Source organism: Pipra filicauda, unplaced genomic scaffold (assembly GCF_003945595.2).
Source record: "Pipra filicauda isolate LSUMZ 115617 unplaced genomic scaffold, ASM394559v2 scaffold13_size5146498_pilon, whole genome shotgun sequence".
Classification (NCBI taxonomy): Eukaryota; Metazoa; Chordata; class Aves; order Passeriformes; family Pipridae; genus Pipra; species Pipra filicauda.
In genome coordinates this window covers 5,113,766-5,138,153 of record NW_024103874.1, presented here as the reverse complement: position 1 = coordinate 5,138,153, position 24,388 = coordinate 5,113,766, and the positions used below count along the sequence as shown (strand labels likewise).

The 24,388-nt window shown below is 49.2% G+C and overlaps 1 protein-coding gene across 14 annotated transcripts in view; it reads left to right on the top strand.

Annotated features, from left to right (window-relative positions):
• The first annotated feature begins 268 nt into the window (after nt 1-268).
• KCNQ2 (potassium voltage-gated channel subfamily Q member 2) overlaps nt 269-24,388 on the top strand; it is a 67,826-nt gene continuing 43,706 nt past the window's right edge. For all 14 annotated transcript variants that reach the window (XM_039378543.1, XM_027710492.2, XM_039378540.1 and 11 more), the window contains exons 1-2: nt 269-642; nt 23,400-23,490. In XM_039378543.1, the coding sequence (XP_039234477.1) occupies nt 347-642; nt 23,400-23,490 (387 nt within the window). In that variant the 5' untranslated portion in view covers nt 269-346. The remainder of the gene's footprint in view (nt 643-23,399; nt 23,491-24,388) is intronic.

The following is a 24,388-nucleotide window of genomic DNA, read 5'->3' as shown; positions in this document are numbered from 1 at the left end:
GCATTTGGGGGAACAATGCCAGATCCTGATTTTCTTGGTGGGGAACGGCCGGAGCCGCTTTTTCTTCTTTTGGCTGGGGAGGGGAAAACCCAGGTGGCAAACCCGGGTTTCTGGGGAGTTGGGAGGCGGGGAGGGGGGGGGGGAAGCGCGAGGTGCTGCCGCCGGCGGGGGATGCCAAGGGTTAAGGGGGCGGGCGGCGGCGGGGCGGCGCTGGCGGAGCCGATTGCAGCGGCTCCTGCGGCTTCGGCTGCGCCGGGCGCGGAGCAGCGGCGGGGAGCGCGGGCGGAGCCCCCCGCCGGAGCCCCCCGCCGCCCCCGGCCCCGCCGCCCTCCCCCCCGCCGCCACCATGGTGCAGAAATCCCGCAACGGAGGCGTCTACCCGGGCCCCGCCGCGGAGAAGAAGCTCAAGGTGGGCTTCGTGGGGCTGGACCCGGGCGCCCCGGACTCCAGCCGGGACGGAGCGCTGCTCATCGCCGGCTCCGAGAGCTCCAAGCGGGGCAGCATCCTCAGCAAGCCCCGCTCCGGGGTCTCGGGCAGCGGGAAGCCCCCCAAAAGGAATGCTTTTTACCGCAAGCTGCAGAATTTCCTCTACAATGTGCTGGAGAGACCGCGGGGATGGGCTTTCATTTACCACGCATACGTGTGAGTAAAAAAGGGTGGGGGGCAAACCTGACGGCAGAGACTCCCCCTCTGCTCGGTCTGCCCTCCTCCACCCCTCCCAGCCCCCTAAATGCGCCGAGGAGGGAGGATGCTCCAGCTGCAGAGCGGGTGCGGGGAGGGGATGCCGGGTGCCAGGGCTGGCTGGGGAGCCCCGGGGGATGCTGCGGGGGGCGGAGGCTGAGCCTCTCCCCCCCTCCAGAGCAGTCGGGCTGCCGGACCGGGCCGCCGCTGCATCCCGCATCCCTCATCCCGCATCCTGCATCCCTCGCCCCAGCCCAGGCGGTGCCCGGGGACGGGGCGGGAGGCGGCGATCTCCATGAGGGAAGGGGGGTGGGGGGAGAAGCTGCCCCTGCAGAGCTGGCTCCTCGGAAAGGTGCGATGCACCCTGTTCCCCCTGCCCGCTCCTGCTTGCGGGGGAAGGGGCTGCTCATGCGGTCGGTGCAGGGGGCTGGAGCAGCGGGAGTGACGGGTAGCGACTGTTCCTCCGTCTTGCTTGAAATCACCATAGCAATGCTGAGAGCAGAGGAACAAAAAGCTCTGCTCAGGCACTGTCTCTCCTCCCTCCCCCCCCCCCCAGCATCCTTTCCCCTCCCCGGCCCCATCTTTGCATGTTGGGTGGCTGAGGAGGGTTTGGGGATGGGTTTGGTTCTGGGGCTTTGCTCAGGGTTCTGGAGGTATTTCTTGTCCCTCCGTGGGAAGCGGCTGAATTGGAGATGTGTCTAGAAAGAAATGCTAATCAGTGTCTGGGGCTCCCTGCCTGCACAGAGCCGAGCGGTAAACAAAGGAGCATCCCTGGGTGCACATCTCCCCCCCGGCACCGGGTTTTAGGCAGAAATGGCCCAGTTGACCCTCCTTTGGCAGAAGGATGCCCATCTCTGAGGCATTGCTGCATAGGAGAGCAGATGACTTCCCGTTGTTCCCAGGACTGCAAAGGGTCAAGATAAATCGCTGTGTTACTGCAACTCCCTTCCCTCTGGGACTTTCCACAGTCCCACCAGGCTCTTCTGCAGGCCTGGGCTCAGGTTGGAGTGCTCATGCCCTTGGTGTCAATGGTTGGTTTGGTTTTTTTTTGTTTCTGTGTTTTTCATCATGACCAGGGCCTCTGTCAGCCCCGGCAGGAGGATTTTTGGGGCCTTTTCTGTTTTTTCCCCCCCTGCCATCCTTTTGGTGTTATGCTATTGTGAGATAAGGAGTTGGGATGTGCTTTCTGGTCCTCAGCCATTTTGTACATTGTACATTGAGGCTTCCAGGGAGGTGTTAGTGGGACTGGTCGGAGAGGTGAGATCCTGGCTGGGTGGAAAGGGAAGCTTTTCCTTGCACTGCTGCAAGTTCGGGTCCTTGGGGGATCTTGTGCCCCAAGGGAAACAGGAGAGGAGAAGAGAGAGCATCTGTGGAGCTCAGTTGCAGCTATGATGAGTCCAGTCCTGGGCACCCTGAGCATCCTTTGTGCTTCTGGCCATCCTCTGGAGTTGTAGGTGGTTTGTGTCACAAAACCTTCCAGAATTGTGTGGAGGGGCCGAGCATCCACGCTGTGAGCTGGGAGCTTCCCTGTGCGTGTGCCAGGGATGGGGATGTCGTGCAACGTGCACTGTACACTGTGAAACACAGGTGAGAGCCCAGCTTGGGACACGGGGGTGGCAGTGATAGAGATGGAAGGGGCTGAAAGCCAAATGACAAGCAGCAGGGGTAGCCCTGACTGTAAGAGCTTTATAAACAACTTTGGCTTCTTCAGCTACTGTATCTTAACTTCTGACCTGTTTGGCTCTCTGAGGTGGCATTTGCTTGGGCAGCCAGGAGTGCTCCCAGGGCAGGAGCAGGGTTACCCCAAACAGATCTGTTCCCAGTGCCAAGCTGGGGTGCCCATTGGTTCTCCCAGCCCAAGCAGCTGTGTTTCTTCTGGGCTCGTGACTCTACTTGAGTCTGCTGTGACAACACATGGAGCCATTGAAAACCATCCCCACCCATGCACATGCTGGGAAAGAAAGTCCGAATTCAGGGCTGGAGTGGGAATTGCCCCAACGTCTGTGAAGCATTGGTGATATCATTATTTTTTTTATGGTGTATTGGGAAGTTATATGAATTCCAGTCTTCTGAACTGTACATACGATAGGTTTAGCCTTGGCAGTTTCTGTTTTGTTATTTAAAGAGCTGAAGGATTTGGTAAACTTCATACAAAGTCCCCAGGATAAGCTCATGCACCAGTTATCAGCCTTTGCTGCCCGGGTGAGTCCGGCATGGCCTGTGTCAGGTCTGTGAGTGTTGGAATGGGGCAGGGAGGGGCTTTCCTGGGTTTCTGTAACTGGAAGTCTCTAAGCCAGCCAGACAGGACAGATAAAAAGCTTAGTTGCTGCATATTTGAAGATATGGGAGGATGATGAGACTGGCTCAAGGTCATAAAGTTTGTATGGAAGAGCTGGAACCATCCAGATGTCCCAATGGCCGGTGCAGTGCCCTACCTGTGCTATTGGGGTCATTCTGTCTCCTCCTGCCCCAAACCCCATTTTGTGCCAAAGCCTTGAGCACAAAAGCACCTTTAGCTCCCATGCTGCAGGAATGGGAGTCCTGAAAAAGACTGTGGATGAGGGTGCCTTGTTCTGCTACTGTCTTGGGCTCAGTCAGACCCCCACCCCGACCCCACCTGCCAGCACCCCTATTTCTCTGCTCCTGCTACTCACAGGGACTTTCTTGCAGGAAGCTTTAGGAGCTATTTCCAGTGTGAATGAGTTTGTGACCCTGCAAAGCTGGGTTTTTAGCTTGTAGAGATGCTTATAGACCCAGCTGCATTTCTTGGTGTGGAGCTGCTCCGAGGCCACTGTGCTGCTCCCTGCACCCAATGCCAGAACACAAACTGTAGGGACTCTCCCAGCATGGAGATGCTTTAACAAATATGAGAGGTGCCTCTGGGTCAGTACCTCTGACAAATGCCTGTCTGCAGAGGCCCATTTCCCAGGTAGGTTCTGCACCAAGTGATCGATGCTCTGCCTTGAGATACCCGTGCAGGTTGCATTTATTTCCAATGCTGCATCCCAGATCCAATCCATCTGATTTCATTCCCCCACCTCTTTCTGTTGTCGCTCATTCCCTTCCACACCATTTCATGCATAAGGAACCAAGAAGATTCAAACCAGGGGAACTCCCCCATTTCCCTCCTCACCCCCAACTCCAACTCATTAATGTGGTCTCATCTCAAATGTTACCTCTCTAAAAGTGCTGTGAGCAAAAGCACAGTTTTATATTTTTGTGTTAGGATGCATTTTTATACTTAATAGCTCTTCCTACACTGACACAACTGGGTGACCTGCTCATGGGAGCTGTGTGTATACAGATCATATGTATTATATATTTTGCATTGCCCCATGGACAGCTGAGCCTGGTGGGCCCCATTTTTGAGTGTGGCTGGAGGTGGACTCTGGTTCCCCTATCCATCATCTCTCGGTATTCCGGTATTTCTTTCATCATCTTTCTTTTTTATTCCTCTCCCCACCCTTTTTTTTTTCTGGCAGATCCTTAACGATGCAGCACGTGGCCTCATTCTGTTCAAGGCTGAGCTGAAACTTGAAAAGTTGAGCTGTGTCTAAATAGCAGATCAGGATTTTTGAGGGATGCAGCAGCACTCGGATCTTGAGGCAGTTTTGTGCACAAGGAAGCAGCTGGCTTCCAAAATTTTTTGATTTTATTTCTTTGAATAATCTAAGTGTTTTTTTCCTCCTTCTATCCCTTTTACCTTGGTTACTGTAACCTGTCCTGTGCTCAGAGGTGCTGAGTTGGAAGGGCTGCAATACTTGAAAGTGATTTTATTTCAGGAGGGACCACTGTGTTCTGGGCCAGTCTAAGCAAGGTACTTGCAGTGGGCACCTCCATAGCCTGATGTGTCTGGAAGCCCATTTGCTGATCTGTGGGTGAGCTGCTCATACTTGGCCTCTGAAGAGGAGGGGCCTGGATTTGGGGCAGTGGCAAGAAAACATCCTGGATTCAGGCACTTTTAAAACTGTGTCCTCAGGAACCAACATAATTCTTGCATTTCCTATTTAGAATTTAGAACCCTAATGCGCCTTTTTAACTGTGTTAAAAATAGTTTGGGTGCATTTTTTATCTGCATACTGTGCACCATACATTCAATTAATTAAGCAAGTGCACGGACTTAAATTATAATAAGGAAGAACATTTCCTCTCTGTCTAATTCTCTTAAAATTTCCTTGTACCATCCCCATCCCATTTGTTCTTCCCTTTTAACCCTGTCACAAGCCACCTCTCTCTTTAGAGAGTCTCCTGCCCATGCTGCATCCTGGCATGGCCACAGCTGGCACGGTGGGAGCATGGGGAGTGGATGCAGTTGCTTCCCTGGAGGTCCAGGGTTTCTCAGTGCAGGTGTGGCCTCTTTTGTTACTCCTTCCTCTCCTCGGGGTCTGATGAGAACGTGGTTATTTCACACAGATCCGTTCCCAGATAACCTCTCACATCAGAATTTTGGGGTAAATGTAGTTTGACAGTCTCAAATACCCATCCCCAAACTCTGAGGAGTGGGGTGGTTCATGGCAAGCCCTCACCCCCAGTGTTATTGCAGGCAGATACAATGCCACCAAACTCAGCCCATCCTCCAGTGACATACAGGGACCTCCTGGATTCTCCTTCCCACCTCTTAGTTGAGTACTTGGGGTGAAGGAGCCAGCACAGATCTCCCACCGGTGCTGAGCTTCATGGGTGTGCTGGGCTTTGACCTGCAGGGCTGGTGCCCTCAGCCGAGTGGTTGTGTCCTCCTGAGGGGCCAGGGGGACCTTCACGGTGTGAAGCCTCACGAGCTCCTCCCCAGCTTAGTCAGAGCTTGGTGGGAGCAACCTGATTTCAGTCGCTCTAATGTGTCACGTTCCAGGCGTCACACTCACCCCACACTGACATTAAGGAAATGAAAAACAAGCTGATCCCCTGGGTGACCTCCTTTTGGTGCTGCACAAACCTCACTCAACCAGATGAGTCTTGCTACGGCTCAATTTATTATTTATTATAAGAGGAAATAACCCAGAAAGCAAGCCCTAAATAATATACTAAAGGGAAGATGGGCACCGCTGAGAGATGCAGTTAGCAAAAATCAGGTTTCTTGATTTTTTTGGCATTGTAGCAGAAGGGACATCAGTAGGGTAAGAAATTGTGGTTCCTTTGGCAGGGCAGAGGGTTTGCCTGTCAGTTAGGCACCAATGGTGCTTACAACAATAAAAACACCTGAGTTTAGTGTTTGACTTACGGGATTTAAGTAGCAAACACTTAGCCCTTCATAATCCCTGTTAAGGCAGCCCAAATGCTTAGCTGGTTTCTTAGTTCTTGAGGAACAGATTCCTCTTTAGGTTGTGGTGATGGGGAGATGTGTCAGTCCTTTTTCCTGCTATGTGATGTCCTGTGGAACAGATAGAGGAGAGCTGAGAAAGGTGGGGAGTGACTCCTACAAAGGATTAAACTTTGTCTGTGGCCTGTCCCTGTTGGTGTGAGGTCTCCGTTCCCAGTGCATCAGAGCAGTCTCCAGCACCACACATTGCTTCAGAATAATGCAATATTTGTCCAATATTTAATGCAATAATGGTTCAAAAGGAACCACGTTGCAAAACCAGATTGTTGTGGTGGTCTAAACTGAGTGTCCTGAATGTTTTTAGATGGGACCTGTGATGAAAGCTGATCTGACTAGTGAGCACATGACAGCAAAACCAGGTAGTGCAGAAGGACAGTGAACACAGTGGTTTGGCTGGTGCAGTTGGGTCCTTCACCACTGTACATTTAAATGGCTCCTAATCAGGTTGCAAGATAAAAAAAAAAACTTAGGCTATTCTGACAGTCACCTCTGGCAAAAGATGGCCCCACTTGGACTGCAGGAGTAGGTATTTAAGTGTGGCCCCTTGGTGGATGTGCCCATCTACCCATATTGAAAGAAAAATGTAAATTTTCTCCAGTAAAAACAAGTTGTGTGACACTTGATCTGACTTGTTCAGCTCGTCTGCTGTGACCTCAGCTCCCCACTTGGTTCTCCTGGCCTTCTCCTGGGTAAACTGCAAATGCAGCCTCCTGTGACACTTACAGTGGAGGTGTTTTGGGGGCGTCATGTGCAATTATTCTAAAGCACTGAAACAATTACTCACAGTGTTTGATGGGGAGCATCTCTCCCAAGGCACCGGCTGGGATGGTGAGAGCTGCTTTATTACAGCCCCGGGGCTTCTTGACAGTCTACCTGTCAATAACTAAGGGAGTGCAGAGCATTCCTCAAGAACTCTCTGGTCTCTCTTGGGCATCACTCCAGCCTCTTAATGTACTTTTTAGATGTGTGGAAAGCTTTGGTGTTGGTAAACATCCATCCAGTGACTTTTTTTAGTGGATCAGATGTCAAAGGACAGCCTTTTCCAAGGCGTGAGAAGCAAGAACACTTCTGAAATCTTCTCACCACTTGCTCTTGCTGCTCTAGGGAGGTGATTTAAAGCTCCATCAGAGTCGCTGGGGCTGTTGGGTGCAGCAGCAGCCTTGGCTTTGCAAGTGCTGTGACTGAGCAGTCACTTGGTTTGTTTGGGGACTTAAAACGTCCAGTCATTTCAGGTGGAGTGAGCTTTCAGCTTGAATTTGGTGATGCTCAGATACAAGCTGGATTCCTTTAAAAATCCTATGGAAATCCCATAAGAGACTCAGTGCAGGATAATGTGGGCAGGTTTGCCTTCTGGAGGTGCCCAATGGTCTCTGCTGATGGCAGAGGGAGCCTAAGTTCCCTTGCACACCTTAGGGGAGAGTTGGTTGGGATGAGTCCAGACAAGGAGGACAGAAGACAGAGCCTGGCATGATTTCCAACTGAAAATTGGAGTGAGTTGAGGCATCTCCCACCTCCTTCCTCCAGCCCCAGTAGGAACTGGGGTGTTCAGAGCCAGAACTACACTGTAGATTCCTCGCCAGGTAAGGTCAAGGTGAGAGATGAGGCTGATCCACACTGAAATGGGATGACCAGGATCTGACATCCACATTTACTCAGCCACATTTGAGAAGTGGTTTTGAGAAAGGAACCATTGTAGCAAACCCTGGTCAGGTCTTGTAGACCTGCAACCCAAGACTCAGGGGAAATCAGAAAGTAATCAAGCCTTGCTAATACTTACTGTAGTTCCTAAGCAGCTCCAGTTGTGTTTTGGCTCTTGGAGGGGAGCACCCGGTGGTCAGTCCCCATTCAGAGATCCTCCTTTTTTAATACCTCCTGTGGGAGGGTAGGACAGGGAAAAGAAACAAGAGGACAGGCAGAGGGAATGACTGAGTTAGGAGGCAACTTCTTTCTGTCTGAGGATCCGGGCAATCCATCGTGGCTGGTGCTTGGTCTCTTCAGGACGGAATTGAAAGAGGCAGAGATTTTGCCTTCTGGAGGGTCTTTCCCAGAGATTCACAAACTCCTCATTTGTAAACAAACACTGATCTGCCTGGAAGTCCTGCTTTCTCATTTAGAGCTCTGCCAGCCTGGGGAGGTGACAGTGTCACAGCAAAATATGGCTGGGGTGGCAGCGGAGCTGCTGTCACGCACTGCAGTGGATGAGCACAGCAGGGCAGGCGATCCTAACACAGCTTCCACAGCTGGGCTGTCACTCTCTATGAAGTTATGATGATACCCAGGGAAAAAAAAATTAGCTAGCAGAAATCCTGACTCAAAGGTGACTCGTGTACATACCCCTCTTCTGTCTCTTGTGTGAGTGTCTGGGTACCTGCTGTGTGTGTTTCTTGCAGCTTTGGTTTGATGTGATGGGAAAAATTAATATGGGGTGCAAAAGAAAAAATTCAGTCAAAGAATAGTTAAAATAAATAGAAAGAAGAAAATAGTACTCCGTTAATATTACATCAGTGTGCAAGCACCCCTAATGGAAGTAGAAGTCTACAAGCCTCTGTTTTGTGCATCAAGTCAAAGAGAACCAGTCCATGCTTTAAGACTTGGTGTATTGAACAGTCAAGACAGATGAAAGGCATAAAGTAGTTGGGGCACTGCTGGTAAATGTTATCTTTGCTCCACTTTTCTTTTTAACAGTATTTCCTGTCATCTTATTTGCTTTTGAATTGGTGGGTTGGTTTCTATTCATGCTCCTTGGGTTTGCAGAGGAAGCTGGGGTTGGCTTTGGCTACAGCAGACTGCCAGGGACATGGGGCAGCTCATCTCAGTGGGAAATCCCACGGTCTGAAGATCTCAGCAGACCTGAGATCTGGGAGGGCTCCTCCCTGGGAGGGCATCCTCCCTCCTGTTGGGCTGGGAGGATGAGGGTGGCACATCTTCCCAGGGACATGGATCACCCACAGCGGGGCAGTTTGCTGTGATCTCACTGTTCATTACAGATGCAGCACGTAGAGGGCTGTGCATGGGTCTTATTGACTTTCTCCCGTTCGAGTGTTATATGTGGCAGCAAAATGACAGCACTGGGAGACTTTCTCCTGCATGTTTATGGGCTTTTGCACAACTCAGAGTCTCAAAGTGGCCATTAATTGAGTTTATGCTTGCTGGGAGGTTCGTTACCTGATCTGAAGAATGTAATAAGGGATGTAAGAGCACTCCATCTTTCACTCAAGAGGGGAGCAAAAGAGGTAAATATAAATATCTGTATATTATAGCTGGACAAACAGGGAGTGAGGCTGTGTTGCCTCCTGCCACTCCAAGCCATATGGTGGTTAAGCCCGAGTGCTTCCACATGGGGCAGTGAAAAACAAAAGCTCTCCCCAATAACGAGGTCAACTCATTGGTCTTGAGGCTGGTAGACTGCAGGAAGGGCTTAGGGTGGTGTGCCCATTGCATCAGTGTTGGACATTGTTTTTTTTCTGTGGTTACTCATCCTTCCTCTTCCTCCATGTCTGGCAAGGCTGGAAATGCCACGTCGTGTCCAGTTAACCCCTTGCTGGGCCTTCCTCCAAGTTTTCTGGGGTTTATTAGCAATAATTCGTGCTTTGAGGACTAGTGAGATTCCTGAGTCATCTCCTTAGGCAGGGAGCTATTTATTTCAGTGTGTGTGTTACACTCCCCAGGAGTGGGTGTCTCTCTTCCGCTTTTGGATCCTGCCCTGACTCTATATAAAGACTCCTGGCTTGAATGAGCAGCAAAACCAACCCTCAAACTGGATCCATCACTTGGAAGGTTCGTGCTGCTGATCCCGTCTCTCCTGGCTGAAGGAGCATGGCCATTTCGAGCATGGGTAGGAGCTTGCATGGGACATTTGTCCACCTCAGGGTGTTACAGCTGCTGGGACAGCTCATAGGGATGCAGAGGGCTGGGTGTCCCTGTCCAGGAGCATCTCTTGCTCTACAGTGGCTCATGATGGAGGGGTAGGTGTGATTTGTAACTTCTTTTCTCCCCAGAGGTTGATTTGCTGATGCTGTTGGGTTTTTGCTCATTGTGGTTTTTCTTACTTAGGAGAGGTGAGATATTGAGTGGTTGTAATTCCCTGTTGGTATTAGAGCAGGGCAAATGTGGAGGGGCTCCTCGGAGACACTGCCAGTGCTGGAGCTGCCAGGTTTGCAGGAATTTCGTTGTGTCATTTTTCCCAGGATGGGCCTTTTCACAGGCATGGTTGTGTGGTGGCCTTGCAGAAAGCTGCCTTGCTGCATGTGAATTTGGGGGTGAAGGAGAGCCCGTCACATAGCACCTCTCTGGGGAGCTGCAGAGAAGCCAGTGTGCTGATGGCAACGTGCATCCAAAAGCTGACTTCACACCCAATTAAGCATCACCCTGAGCCAGAGGGACAAGTCCTCATGTCATTATGTCTTGAACTCAATTGCTGGCACTTCATGAGGGCTCTGTTTCCACAGCCTGAGGGAATGAAGCATTTAATCTGTATCAGCATTAGAGAAACTTGGTTAATGTGACCTCGTGGTTTGGTTCTTGTGGGTAGTGGATGCACATCACTGTGGTTGTCTTTTTCTTAGTTATGGCTATTCCTGTAAGGAAGGAAATAGACCTAAAGAGAAAGGGAATTTCCTGAGCTCTTTGTAATTTATGAGAATTTTGCATTGAATTTTTCTTCTCCACATTTTTGTCTTTAAACATCTAAATGTTTTTAATGCTACCCCTAATTAGCAGCTTCTCGCTAATCATATCAGCTAATGAGGGGTAGGAAGAATTTCTGCACTGACCTTTTGTTGCTGCTGATGTTTTTCTTTTATGCAGCAGAAATCAGATATAATTTGAAACCTTCTCTGAGCTGCCCCTCCTGCACTCCCTGTGGGTGGTGGGAGCATCTTGAGTCATGCTAAATGGCACAGAGTGAGCTGCTGAGGGTTAGTCTGGGAATCAGTAGATCTCCCATCTAAGTCTGTGATAAACAGAATCGTAGAATTGGGTTGGAAGGGACCTTAAACCTCATCTCATTCCACCCTCCCTTCCATGGAAAGGGACACCTTCCACTAGCCCAGGTTGCTCCAAGCTCTGTCCAACCTGGCTTTAAACATTTCCCGGGACGGGGCAGCCACAGCTTCTCTGGGCAGCCTGTGCCAGGGCCTCCCCACCCTCACAGGGAAGGATTTCTTTGAAATATCTAATCTAAACCTGCCCTCTGTCAGGTTTAACACCAGGTAGATCTGAAACTTAAGTTGGTGAAGGTTTAACCAGCCTTAGGATGGAGGGAATGATTTGAGGTTTTGAGTATAGGGAAAGGTAATGAGTGTCTCTGAATAAGGGAAATGAATGGGACTGTTTTACTGTAGACATCTAGAAGTGGGTGAGACATATCCCAACTTCAGATCTTCACCCTGTGTTTTGGAAAAGCCAGATCTAGGAGACCTGCTAGTCCTTCAGGGCTTAACATTGCCTGGACTTGACCCATCCATGTGCAAGAACTTGGGGAGCACCTCCATCGAACTTGCCTTTTTTGCTGCCCCTCTTTGCAAATGCTCTGCAGAGCAAACAGCCTGCTGTGGGTGTGTGCTTGGCAGAGAGTACCTGCCCAAATCCCAGCCCACCGTAGAGAAACAGGCTGAACCTCCAAAGGGAGTTCAGTTCTCCCTAGCCCTCCTCTTCTGGCTCTTCCCCACATGGGAGCCGATGGCTGTTAAAAACCCCAGAGAAACTAATGAAGCTCATGAATTGCCTCCCCATCTGCAACTCTTTAGTCTGCTGCCACATCCCTGTGGGATGTATTGGGAAAAGTGGCCAGAGCCAAACCTGACCTGTGACAGCCTTCCCTTTCTGGCTGCAGTGGGCCAGTGGGATGGGAACCCCACCTGGGTAACACAGGGGGCTGGTAGAACCCAGGGAGGTAAGCACAGACCTGATGGGGTTGCTCACTTACATTCCATTTGCTAACAGGCAGCAGGAATTAAATGGAGATTAATTAAACTTTTTTTTTTTCTCCTCCTTCCTGCTTCCTCTTGCTCTTTGCTGTTTCTAGGGAAGACTGAAAAAATGTGCTAGAGAGGAAGCTCAGCTCTGAGCATCCCTTCATGAATTCAGAATATGGCCCCCGTGGGACTGCAGGGAAAGGCCCTCTAATTATAGGGAATGTCCTGTGAGGCCGGGTTACACAACCAGGATGGAGAGCTGCTCCTGCTCTGGTTTAGCAGCAGGCTGATGATGCTGTAACTCCAAATACTACCTGGCTATTATCCATTCATTGCTTTTTGTCGCTGTCGGTGTCCTCAGCGCACGGCACAGACCACTCGCGAGGCTCCGAGCCAAGGAGGAGGTGGGAGGGAGCGTGCGGGATCATAAAAGGGCCATTTGGTACTTAGAGTGCCCGGTGACATAATTCCCAGACAGCCCGAGCGTATCTGGGAGCCGGCTGACGAGTCGCCGCGGAGATTTGGCTCCGATGCCACCGAGTGAAGGTGACTCCTTCCCAGCTCTGGCAGGAGCAGGATGCCCTGATGGGGAATTCGTGCTGCGGCGTCTGCTCGCGGGCTCCGCACCGGCTGCTGCCGCTGGGTCAGGAGCCAAACCACCGTCCGGGAACGGGATTTGGGACTGTTGCAACTGCCCTGAGCTGTTACACGGGGGAGGACGAACACCTTGACTCTGGTGCTGGGCATGCCCTGGTGTCACGTGCTGGAGGACGCTGCTCCTGCCTGCTCCCGGGTGGCTTTGTGCTGTCATTTAAGACGCTGTGTTGGCTCTGGTCCATCTGAGCCTTGGTTGCTGGTGTGCTTTGCAGTGGTTTTGTGCCAGGGTTTGTTCTAGTCCAGAAGGATTTGTTGTTTGCTGAGTGCCATGGGCATGCCTTGAACTACTCCTCAGCTGTGCCCCCCCGTGCAGGGGGGAATCATTACCTTCTTTTCCAGTTTGGGAGCTGAGGTAGGGAGGAATTCAGTGACACAGGATGCCTGCAGCATGAAATCCAGCATCCCTGCTCCCCAGACTGTAACCCTAGCCTCTCCCTCCTCCAGCTGCAATAACCATTTCCCATACAGACAGCATGTATCCTTGTCCCATCAGGCCTTCCTAAGCTTTGAATTATTAAATATTGTCTCTGATCTCCATTATAAAGGTTGTTAAAGCACAGTTACTTATCAGAATAGAAAATGCTGATTTTGGCTTTATCTGCTTGTGGGATTTACAATAAATAAGAAGAGTTTAAAAAAAAAAAGAGGGGAGGGCTGGAAGCGTTCAAGGCCAGGTTGGAAGGAGCTTGGAGCAACCTGGTCTAGTGAGTGGCATTTCTACTGATGGCAGGAGGGTTGGAATGAGATGATCTTTAAGATCCCTTCTGACCCAAACCATTCTGTGATTCATGAAAAAAAAATCACAAGAAGCTGAGGTTTTAGGTAAACAAAGAGAAGTAACATCTTCACAAGAGGATGTCCAGCTTTGTCCCAGTACCCATGTGATCACTGGTTTATGTCTTCTGTTCAAAACAAAATCCCATGCGAATTCATTAGTGTTAATAGGCTGAAGAGTGGTTGCAGCTGTGATTTCTGTGATGCCCAATTACAGATTTTGCTCTGGGAGTGCCCCTTCCCACACCCCCACTTCCTCCTCCTCCCTCAGCTGGCAGAGACCTTGGCAAACCAGCCTTCAAGAGCAAGGACTGTACCTTTGGCTCAGAGGGAGCAAGGAGGAGGTGCAGATGCAGATGCAGAGCAGGAGACCCAGGGCCAGCTGCAGACTCCAACCAGCTGCTTTATCCTGCTGGTTTATTGTGGTTTCTGGGAGCCTGCAGTCCTGGCTGCGGATTGCTGTAATTCCCAAGGTCAGATCCACGCTCACTGCTTGTAAGAAGTCGGGTGGTACCTGCTGCTTTGCAGGAGGCTGTGTTTGAGCAGCAGGAACCCGGGCCATGGTCCTGCTGTTGGTTATTCCCTTGCTGTAGCAGCGTCTTGCCCCACAGCTGGGCACATCTCTGTATGCCTGAGTGGAACTGCTTGATGTGACCCAGGCAGGTGATCAATCCCCTGTATTTTCCAGGGGTTGAGAGTGAGCTGGGAATTGCAGGCAGGGTCTCATTGTTGTCAGGCTGGATCTGATTTCCTCTGGACCTCATGGAGAGGCACCATCTCCTTCTGTTCCCAGGTTAAGCTGCAGCAGCTCTCCCAGGCAGCAGTACAGCACGATGCCGCAGGCCTGGGGGAGCTGCTGGGGAACTTGGATCGTGCCTGAGAAAAGGGGGTTAAAAACAGGTTTTCACAAGCCTTTGCCTGCCATTTTAAATGGGAAGGATGTTTCCCTGGCAACGAGATGGATGCTTCCCAGCAGAGCATATGGCTTCCATCGACTTTGATTTACCAGCGTGTTGAAATGGCAGCTAGATAATCTCTTTTCAGCTTTAATGTGTCCATGCCCTGTGTCCCTGTTCCTTATGAGTTTTTAAAGGGTCCAGACCTGCAGTGCTGCCCTTGCTCCCATCCCAGGGCTGGAGCTGGTGGGGTCCCATGTCAGGGCTGGGACCTGCAAAGAGGGACCTGCACAGAGGTCCTGAGCATAACCTGGAGCAAAGAGCTGCAGGGCGGGCAGAAAAACCTTCCCTGCCTCTGCTGCCTTTCACGAGCCGAACAGCTCCTCCTCCTCCTCAGAGAATATAATCCACATCCCTCTCTTCCTATTCTCCTCCCTGCTTTAAATCATTTTTAGATGTTTTCCACCTTTCACCACACAATCATCTGCCTCCTGCAGCTTGCTATTTATTGTTGTGTTTACTGGCACAGGGAAATAAGAAGAGGGAACAAACCTGTCATTTGCTGTGCGGGGGAACTTGGGAAAACTGGTTTCTGTGAGCTCGTGGCTTTCCCAGCCTGGCTGCCATGTGCCAACCCTGCCGAGCTCACATGGCAGCCTCCTCCAAGGGGCAAAAGCAGAGGAAAAGAGGTTCTTTTCCTCTTTGCTGCCCTTCACTGGCTCTCCATCCTTTGGCAAATTTGATGAAAATCATGTGAGTCTCATCCGTTGCCTTAGAGGTTTATTCACCACGTAATTGATGCTGGTCTGAGCCTGATTCCCATCTGCCAGTGTCTTGGTGGTTCATAGCCACGAGCAGCAGTGAGGGTGCAAAGACAGGCTGTGCCCTGGCAGATCTGGCACTGTCCATGCAGATGTCACGAGCTGGCCGTTCTCTGCCTCGAGCCAACAAGATGCCAACGTGGGTGGTGGCAGGAGGATGTCCCCATCACTCACAGGGAGCAGAGGGCTGGGGCAAATCTGGCTACTGCTCAGGGAAACTTTGCTGATGGAGGGGGAGATTGGTGCAAAAGGACTTTGAACTCAGAGTTGCAGCTCCCAGGATCCCCAAAATAGTTCTGTTAGTGGTGAAGTTGACTGGCAGCTAGTGTGATGCTCTCCCCTTCTTGTGGTATAACTGGCTGGTTCAGCAATTTTTTAGGGCTAAAGAGCACTGCCTTTTTAATGCTGAACTCTCTGGAGATCCAAGTTTGTTCTGCATCCCTTCACCCTGGGCAGCTCCTCTTGGCTGCCTGTCCACATGGCCCAGGGGCTGCTCCTGGCAAAAATGTTCCCATCCCAAGAGGAGCAGCTTCACAGACATGGAAAGCACCAGGGCCATATTCTGCCTCCTCTGCAGTGGAGGATCATGCCCTCCTACCAACCTGGGGAAGGGATGCAGAGCTCCAAAACTGGCCACTGACCTTTTATTTCTTGTTGTTGGACTTAATCCTGTGTTTTCCCTTGTGCCAAACTCAAGCGTTTCTCAGGCATTGCAGGGTTTGGATACAGCTGAGCTGGACCCTCTCTTGTGGCATTGCAGCCCCTTTGGATTTCAGGGGATTATTACTATTTTGCACTGGTGTAAGTAGGAGGGAACATGGTCCTGCTGATTGCAGCATTCCCATTATTTCTCTGGGACTAAAATCAAAAGGCTGCGAACAAACTCTCCTGGGTCTTGGCTGTGAGCTCCTTCCTGATCACTAGTGGAATAAGAGAGGTAAAATTAAACAGATGTTGGAATTGACAACTCTTAGGCATATTATACAGGCAGTTTGCAAACATTTCTTTCTTTCCCCCAAGTCTCTGTTAATTAAACAAACCGGTGAGCAAATGAAATTAGCAGGGCTTTGGTAATACTTGTGTTTTTTGCTTCTGTGTTATCCATTAGCCTCTGATTCTGAGAAACCGCTTTCTTGTCCTCTAATTACTGAAGGATGAAGCTGGGGATAGATCCTGGGAAATGTCTGGGACATCCAAGTGCCTTCAACATTGCCAATATCTCTTGCCATTCTCCTTCGCTGTTGCTGGGAGAGAGCCCAAGAACACAGCTCTGGGGTCCTGCCTTTACAGAAGCACAAACCATGGGCTGAGGCATGGGAAAATTGAAGTTAAGGGCAACATGAGGATTTTGAGCTATTTAGTTGCCTGATGTGGGTCTGGGACAGTTAATGCAGCTGCTGAGAGCTGTCAAGCCTCTGTGCTGGCAGCTGCCTGCAGAGGCTCTCGGTAATGATGCTTGTTTCTGAGGTGCTGTAGTTCTGGGAGCTGCAGAACTAGTGCACAGTCAGAGATGGGGGAGCAAAGCTGGAGGAGCTCAGGGAGATGGAACTTGTCCTTGGTGGGCGGGAAACCTCAGGCTCCAGCTGAATTGCTGCTTCTGGGACAGACCTTTGAAAAACCAGCTACTATTCCTGTCTGCCACGGGAACCAGCCCTGCACGATTTAAGACAATCTTCCTATCTGCAATTAGACCAGAGCCTATTTTTGTGTAACCCATTCCCTCGAGGAATGTTTAGATGAGATGCAGCATTACATTTTACTGGGACTTCTTGCTTTCAACCCAGTTTTAGAGCTCAGTTAAGTCAGGTCAAGTGACTTGCCCAGGTCAGCCAGAGCAGCTTGACCTCAGCCAGAGAAATTTTGATTCCTGCATGCTCCAACCGCGCAGTGTTTCCTTGACTTCTGAAATTTATTCTTCTTGGGGTGTTGCAGAAAGGCGGGGCTTAAGAAACAGAAATAGCTTGATCTTCAGACAGAGATAAAGGTTAGATTAGGAAGGTTTGTATTCCTGTACTCACTAGCAGTGATTCCTCAGAGGTGGGGAGAAAGTGGAGGCTCTTTTGGGGGAATACCTTGTGGGATGAAACAGAGGCAGAGCTCAGATTTCAATCTGAATAATACGGGTATTGCATGAGACAGCAACTTTCCCTCACATTAAAATCGATGAACATGCTCTGAATAAAGGGCTGCACAGATGTTTTAAGAATTACTCCAATGTCCAATATTTTATACTCTTAATTTACCTCCCAATGCACTGTAATTGCACCGTGGGCTTTAGGATCCTCTCCCATGGGCTGTTTCTGCAGCTGCATGAACATGTTTCTCCCCACCAAATTTTTTGAAAGAAAGCCTCAGCCCAGCAGCCCTGAATCCCAGCAGGAACAGACTCTTCTGGCAGGTGCACAGGCTTGATTAATACTTTGGGTTTTCCTCCAGACATCTGGCTCCTCTGAGGCTGCGTGTGCAGGGTGAGGAGAATACGCAGACAAGCGTTTCCAAGTGATTCATTCTGGGTGAGGACAAAGAGGAACACTGGAGCTAGAACTTTGTATGCAGTCATTATTATTAATAAGGCTTTTATTCAGAGTAACTTAAATTATTAGAGCCGGCCTGTAAAAAAGCCCAAGCAATTCCTTGCAGTTAACTCTTTTCCCACTGTAAGTGTTCAGATCTTGATCTCCATTCCCTGGTATTTCTAGATGGCTTTTGTTCTTTGAGGCTTCAGTCCAGAAAAGCTCTTAAGCTCACTCTTGCTTCTAAGTGTGAAGATACACAATCCTTTGCTAGACTAGGGACAAGTTATGTCATACAAAACCCATTTCTCCTCAAGTTCCTGCAGTTCATGGGTTTGGATCAAGACTCTGGCTCTGGGCACTGGGTACAGATGCTGCTGCTGCTTCTGCTCTCTGACTGTTACGAGCAAGAGCAAAAGGCTGGAGGAGCTCTTGGAGTGGAAAGTGATTTTAGAAGTGCTGGATGTTGAAGGAGGAAATATATGTGAACCTATATCCTGCTCTTATTTCTTAGAAATGTGCTACCTAAATAGAAGGAAGGCAGGAGAAGAGGTTTTCTTGTGAACACAGGCATCACCTCTGTTCACTGAGAAGGCACAGGATCTGGTAATGCTGTCCCAGACAGGCCTTTGATAATGATTTATTAAAAAGTTTATAAACCATGACAATCCCTGCCTTGGAGCCAGCCGGTGACTAAAAACAATGTTTCCTACCCACATGGATGCTCAGGGATCCTTCAGGCTCATCCAAGGAGCATAACTGCGGGAGAGGGAATGGAGCTGGGCATGGCCAAAACCACAGGGAGACACCATCAGGAGGAATTTTTGGACAGGACACCATTTATTAAGGCACAGGACCAAAAGGCAGGACTCCCCATTTCTATTTTCAGCTCTTGTAGTGACAGAATTTGCCTTGGGAGATGATTTTGGCTCAGACCGAGGGATGTGGAAACCTGAGGGCTGTGGAAACCCGGAGTGAGGCATTTAGGCTTGTGTTTAGCCTTGTAAATGAACAGCCAGGTTGTAAGTCACTGCAGGATTGCTTACATGAATAAAGATGATAGATGCTCCTGGCTAAGAGTAGGTGCCATATGACAGTTTTTATCCCTGGAAAAGCCATGGCTTTCTCACAGTTCTGCTTTTGATTCAGTGGAGGTTTAAACTGAGCTGTAAATACTCCCATTCCAATTTTGAGGCTCTCTGAGCACTAAAAGGCATTTGCCAGTCTCTGTTTCTCTTTGATACGGATGTTCTTTCACCTTCACTCATTGTCATTGCTGCATTTTCCTGGCCTTTGATTTCCATTGAAGTTTTAGGTGCTTGAACTGCAGCATTTTACAGAGACCGCAGCAAATGGATTGCTGGGATTGCAGATGGATTGCCCGTAAGGATGCTGGTTTTATTTTAGCACAATCATCAATGCCTTTTTTTATATACCCAGAGTAATATTCATTGTGCATCTCTTGAATGCCTGTAGTAAACTGCTCTTTTTAGCTTTGCTCCATCTAATTTAACAAATAATTAACGTCCCAGTTCCAGGGAAGGCCAGCAAAGTGGGCAACAGTTAAAAAGTTACAAGTTTTGTCACCTCCTTGTGTTGTATCCATCTCCATCGCATCCAAGAATCTGGTTGCTAATTAGTGGTGCTCCACCAGAGGAACCCCAGCGTTTCTGAATGTCAGTGAACGTTATTTGAATATGAGTATTTCAGGAATAAATTCAGAGGTCTTTTTAAATTCTTATGTAAATGGGTGTGTAGATTCCAAGGGGGTTTCTTTTGGAAGGCAAATTAGATGATTAACCTGAGAAGCTTTATGATGATTCCATCATGTGCTTTCACTGAGGAAAAAAAGAGAGAAGGACAATCTTTCCTGTTTCATGCCATTTTAAGTATTCTTTTTCCAAGAGGGAGTTCAGTCATTCCTTTTTCTGTTGCTAACCTGAAGCAGAGTGGATATGAAACATGGATATGCAGATTTTGTGCTGGGATTTATAAACTGTAATAAGAAGCTTGCATGGGTGTTTTAAATCAACATAACCTTTGGATGTAAAGTCAGACTTTGCAGGTCTTTGGATTTATTGGTATTAGCAGCAGTCAGATTTGCACAGCTGAGTCTTGGCTGAGCTTAAAGGTCTCGGCAACAGGCGTGGGGCATGTCAGAGCAGAAAGTACTGGATGCCTGTAGGAATGGATGGTGGGTGAGAAGATGCAGTGACATGTCTCCAGGAGGCTGGAGACAGCTTTCTCCTTGCCATCACTCTGCAGAGGAGGCATTACTCCCAAACTGCCAGCTGCCATTTGCATCCTGGCCAGGATCTGGGAGAGCCTGGTGCTGACTCCAATCATGCATCATGTAGGACCCAGCTCCTGTCTGCTCAGGAGGAGGATATTGTCTTCTCCAAAGCTCTAAGCAGAATTGGCATCTTTAATGTAAAAATCATTAGGTGGGACCTAATTAATGTTCCTTATTACACATTAACATTTCCCAGAGTCAGGCTGCAGACATAATTTGCTTTCATTAGATATGTAGCTTTAAAAATTAGATTCATCCCAGTACCTACACTATTTATTGGCTTGTTTCCCTTTCCTTAGCTATCCATTATTATCTGAAGCCCTTTCCTGATCTGTCTGGTTAGATTAGGTGGAATTAAAGCAGACTCCAGCTTCCTGTTCCCCACTGCCCTCACTCTGTGGGAGCTCAGAGGATACACACAGTCTCCAACATAGACACACTTCTTGGCTTGCTTCTTCCACTCCTCTATCCACAGGGTTTCTGTAGATCCCTCAAAGCCTCCTAGGAGCCATACAGACCCCAACCCCCTGAGTTCAGTTTCCTTGCAGAAAGGTTTCATTCTCTGAGTCTCCTTTTTCAGCCTCCCAAAGATTTGTGGACCACAGGGTCAAGCCAAGCAGCTGTGCATCACCATGGAGCTGTATTGGGATGCTTGTGCAGCTCACCCTGTGGTGAGCCAGAGCCTTCATCCCTTGCTGTCAGGCCCATTCCTTACCTGGGGGCTGGGACAGGGGGTTCCTTACTCATCAGGACTGAGACAGGGAAGGTTCTTGTCCACGTGGGATTTGGCCATGGAGCTCCCATGGCTTCACTGAATGAGCTGGTGCATTCCCTGTTACCTCCCATGCTTGGCAGAGCAGTAATTAATGCTGGCCCTGAAAGAGTGATCTGCATCAGGTCTCCCTGGCAATGGGAGCCCTGGGGAGCCTGGAGCTGAAATTACAGCAGCGCTGAGCTGGCTCTGGGGAAATGAGGAGAGCAGAGAGGCCGGGGATGAGGCTGCAGTGATGTGCTGGGGAAGGGAAGAAGCAGCACCGACATGTCTGGCTGCCCCAGCAGTGCCCAGAGCTGCCCCAGCTCTCCCCATAACCATGGTTTGCACAATCCACCCTTGGGATGTGGAGTGATAAAGCAATTTCTTTTCCTTTTTTTTTTTTTTTTTTTTTTTTTTTCTATCCCATCAATATCTGTCTAGTGACAACTGAATATACAGGAATCCTCTTTTTTCGTGGTGTGTGTCCCTGCCAGGACTCATCATTTAAGAGTGGCTTCCTTCTGGATCCATCCAAGGTGGTCACCTGAGCAAACACTGTGCAAGCCTGTGCTGATATTTGCACTTTACTTTCAGCGTCTCCTCAGGCATTTTACAGTGATGTTTGGTCACAAAATGAAATGCAACTCACATTCTGCTTCTTTAATCAGAAAACCTAGGATTTCTTTTCCCTTGATCCCTTTCTATTATCTTTTTTTTTGTTTGCTTTTTTTCTCTTCTCTTTTTTCTCTCATTGATTATTCATTTGTTTCTCACTTCAACACAGAAGTTTGCAGCAAAATCTGGGCCACCCCAGGAGCGGGGCTGCCTGACCCAGTTGCAGCTCTTCCCCACTGGGGTGCAGGGCTCTGCTCCCCCTGCAACAGTGCAGGCAGCAGCAGGGGTCTGTCTCCACTCCCAGGGCCTGGCCCAGGCAACTCAGAGGATGTTGGGATGGATGGAGTCCATTTGACTGCAGGGCAGGTTGTGGTAGGATTGTTTATGGCAAGGGTTTTAAATAAACAGCCTGGGGAGAAAAGATGTTTAAGTGAGACCTAGAGAAGACATTAAGGGACATCATGAGTGAATTTGAAAGGAAATTTTTCTTACTCTTTTGAGTTTTTTTCCGAGTGTCTGGGTACCAAACCTGGTGTTAGAAGAGAAAATTTGTAGTGAGGAATCAAGTAATTATCCTTATCTGCTCTGTGCTGAATTCATCTTGTGACTGACAAAGCTCAGCCTTGGCTGAGATGGCTCTGAAGGTCCCTTACCTCCAGCAGTCCCTTACCTCACCACCACATTTCAGCCTGTGGTTCGAATAAGTACTGCAAATCTCCCTATTTTTACTTTTTGCTGTGACATTAATGGTCACTGCAAAGCCACAAGCACGACCTGGCAGTGTGAAACTCCTTTTCTTTATTCACCGAAAAGGAGCAGCCCCCACCAGCAGAACCAAACCTTATAAATATTCAAAATTCAGTTTGTAGGAATGTGAGACAAAGTCAGACAGATGAATTATTTAATGCTCTTAAAGAATGCAGCTTTTAGTTTTTCCTTGCACTGGCCTACTTTATTCTATTAGTAAATCGATCTCCAGTAAATTAATTTCCCTCCCTTTCTTGCAGCAAGCAGTGGGCATGGGTGGAAGCCTCCTTCCTTGAGCAGATGCCAGGACACCTCTGTAGCTGTGGACTGAGGCGCTGAGTGTTAGAGGAGAGTTGAGCTCCTGTCATTCATTTCCTGCCCTTTGATTTGCATTAGAACACCCAGCACTCAGGAGAAGCACAGAGCATTGATGGGGACAGGCTGTGAGTGACAGGCTGGTGTGGCACTGCTGAGGCTGCTTTTGGGAGGCTGCCCGTGGATGTAGATGTCAATGAGACCTGGATGCACGCTGGGTTTTGAGAATTTCCCCTATTTTGTGGCAAATAAGAGACTGAGAGCGCTGATATCAAAGTTGGGTCTTCTCCAGCTCACGGCAGGATGAGGCTCCTTTTGTCCCTGCAGGGCTGTGACAGAGGCCAACTCAGGTCCCTCCCCAGTGGCAAGGGTGTCTCTGGCTTCGAGGTACCAACAACTCCAAGATCACATTCCCTAGGACTGGATCAAGCCCTTACTGTGTCATGTGACTGGCCACAGAAAAGCAGAGTAACAACTACCAACCTCCCACTGATGCTACAACAAACCCCAAAAGTCACCAGCTTTTCCAGGCAATGAGGAGTTAATGAGGAGTACCTGCCTAAGGAAGGAACATTAAATCCACCCAAAAATGTCCTACCCTGACAAGAAATGTAGTCCCACTCCTGTGTGAGCTTTCGTGGATGTAGAGCATCAGTGGAGTTCTTTATGGGTTCGTGCTCAGCCTGTGCTCCTGCTTCTCAGCCCGTCTGCTCCCTCTTATCCCAGTTAGAAATGTTCCTGTTCATTTGGATGCTTATTGAAAGCGTGTTGCAGAAAGACCTGACAGTTCCTTAGAGAAATAATGTCAGAGGTGATCAGAGCTGCCAGCTGGGAGGGGAATCGGATTGGCACTGACCAAACTGGGAGCAGTCCAGTGGGTCTATGCACACATAACCCTTTCAATTAGTAAAACTGGCCACTTTACTCCCCCTTTTTACATGGTGTGGTAGCAGCAGTGCAGTAAATACTCATAGAGAAATAAGTCCAAAATTGCTCTCTGGACTACTTTGATGAGTATGAAAAAATCCTGCCCTGAAGACTGACCTTCTTTCTCTCTCCCCTTTTTATTTTATTTTTTGTTTTAATATTTGTGTTATGTAGTTTTCTACTAGTTTTCTCCTGCCTGGTGCTGTCTGTCTTTTCGACCATTGATGAGTACCAGAACAGCTCAGAAGGGGCCCTTTACATCCTGGTAAGTGGGGGCCAACAGTGAGGTATTAACATAAAGGCAAAACCACACAAAAACCTGAGATTGGGGGTGTTAGAGGCAAGGATTTAAACTGTCACTTGTGAGAGGGGGACCAGTACAACCTATGGGTAAGAAATTTGAAAAGGAGAAATCTGTATCAGGAATAAACTAAAAATATTTTGAAGGATCCTTTAAAACCTTTCTTCCTAGACTTTTTCTCTTTCTTTTCTTTTTCTTTCCTGAATTTGTCTTCAATTTCAAAACACAGTAGCAAGACTGATCCCAACTGAAAGCTCCCAATATTTAAAGCTGCAGACGCTCTGCGTCGGGAGCAGCTGGCAGAGCTGCCTCCTCTCCCACACTGTCACATCCCTGCAACTATCTGATCCACCATGAAGCTGCAGAGTTTTGTTCCTGAAATAGCCCGGCATCCCTCACACTGACAGTGTGGCTTCTGCCACCAAGAGCCAGCAGAGATCCTGCCACCACGGCAGTGGTGCAGGGCTGCCAGATTCACACATCTTTCCTTTTGTCTGTCTTCCTCTTCCCCAGTCCCTGCCCTACATCAAAATCAAAAGGTGCTGCAGACTAATTATGGGCTCATCAGGTTTGACACATGAGAAAGCTGAGAAAAGTGCTGCTAGTAAAGAACTCAGAGGGAAGGGAGCGTGCACGGGATGTTCAGATGGTGATGGAAAGAGCTCGCGTGGCATTAAGGGATGGAGAATCTACACCCCCCTGCACCAGATAGCCCAGCACGCTCAGGCAACCAGGCCACTTTTCTAGGGAAAAAGCTGAAATCCCCTTTGAAGAGTCCTAGGATGATTCCCGACCAGTGATTCCCATTTCTGCTCTTCCCTGAGCTGCTCAGCATTAACCGAGTCGAGTGCTGGAGACTAAT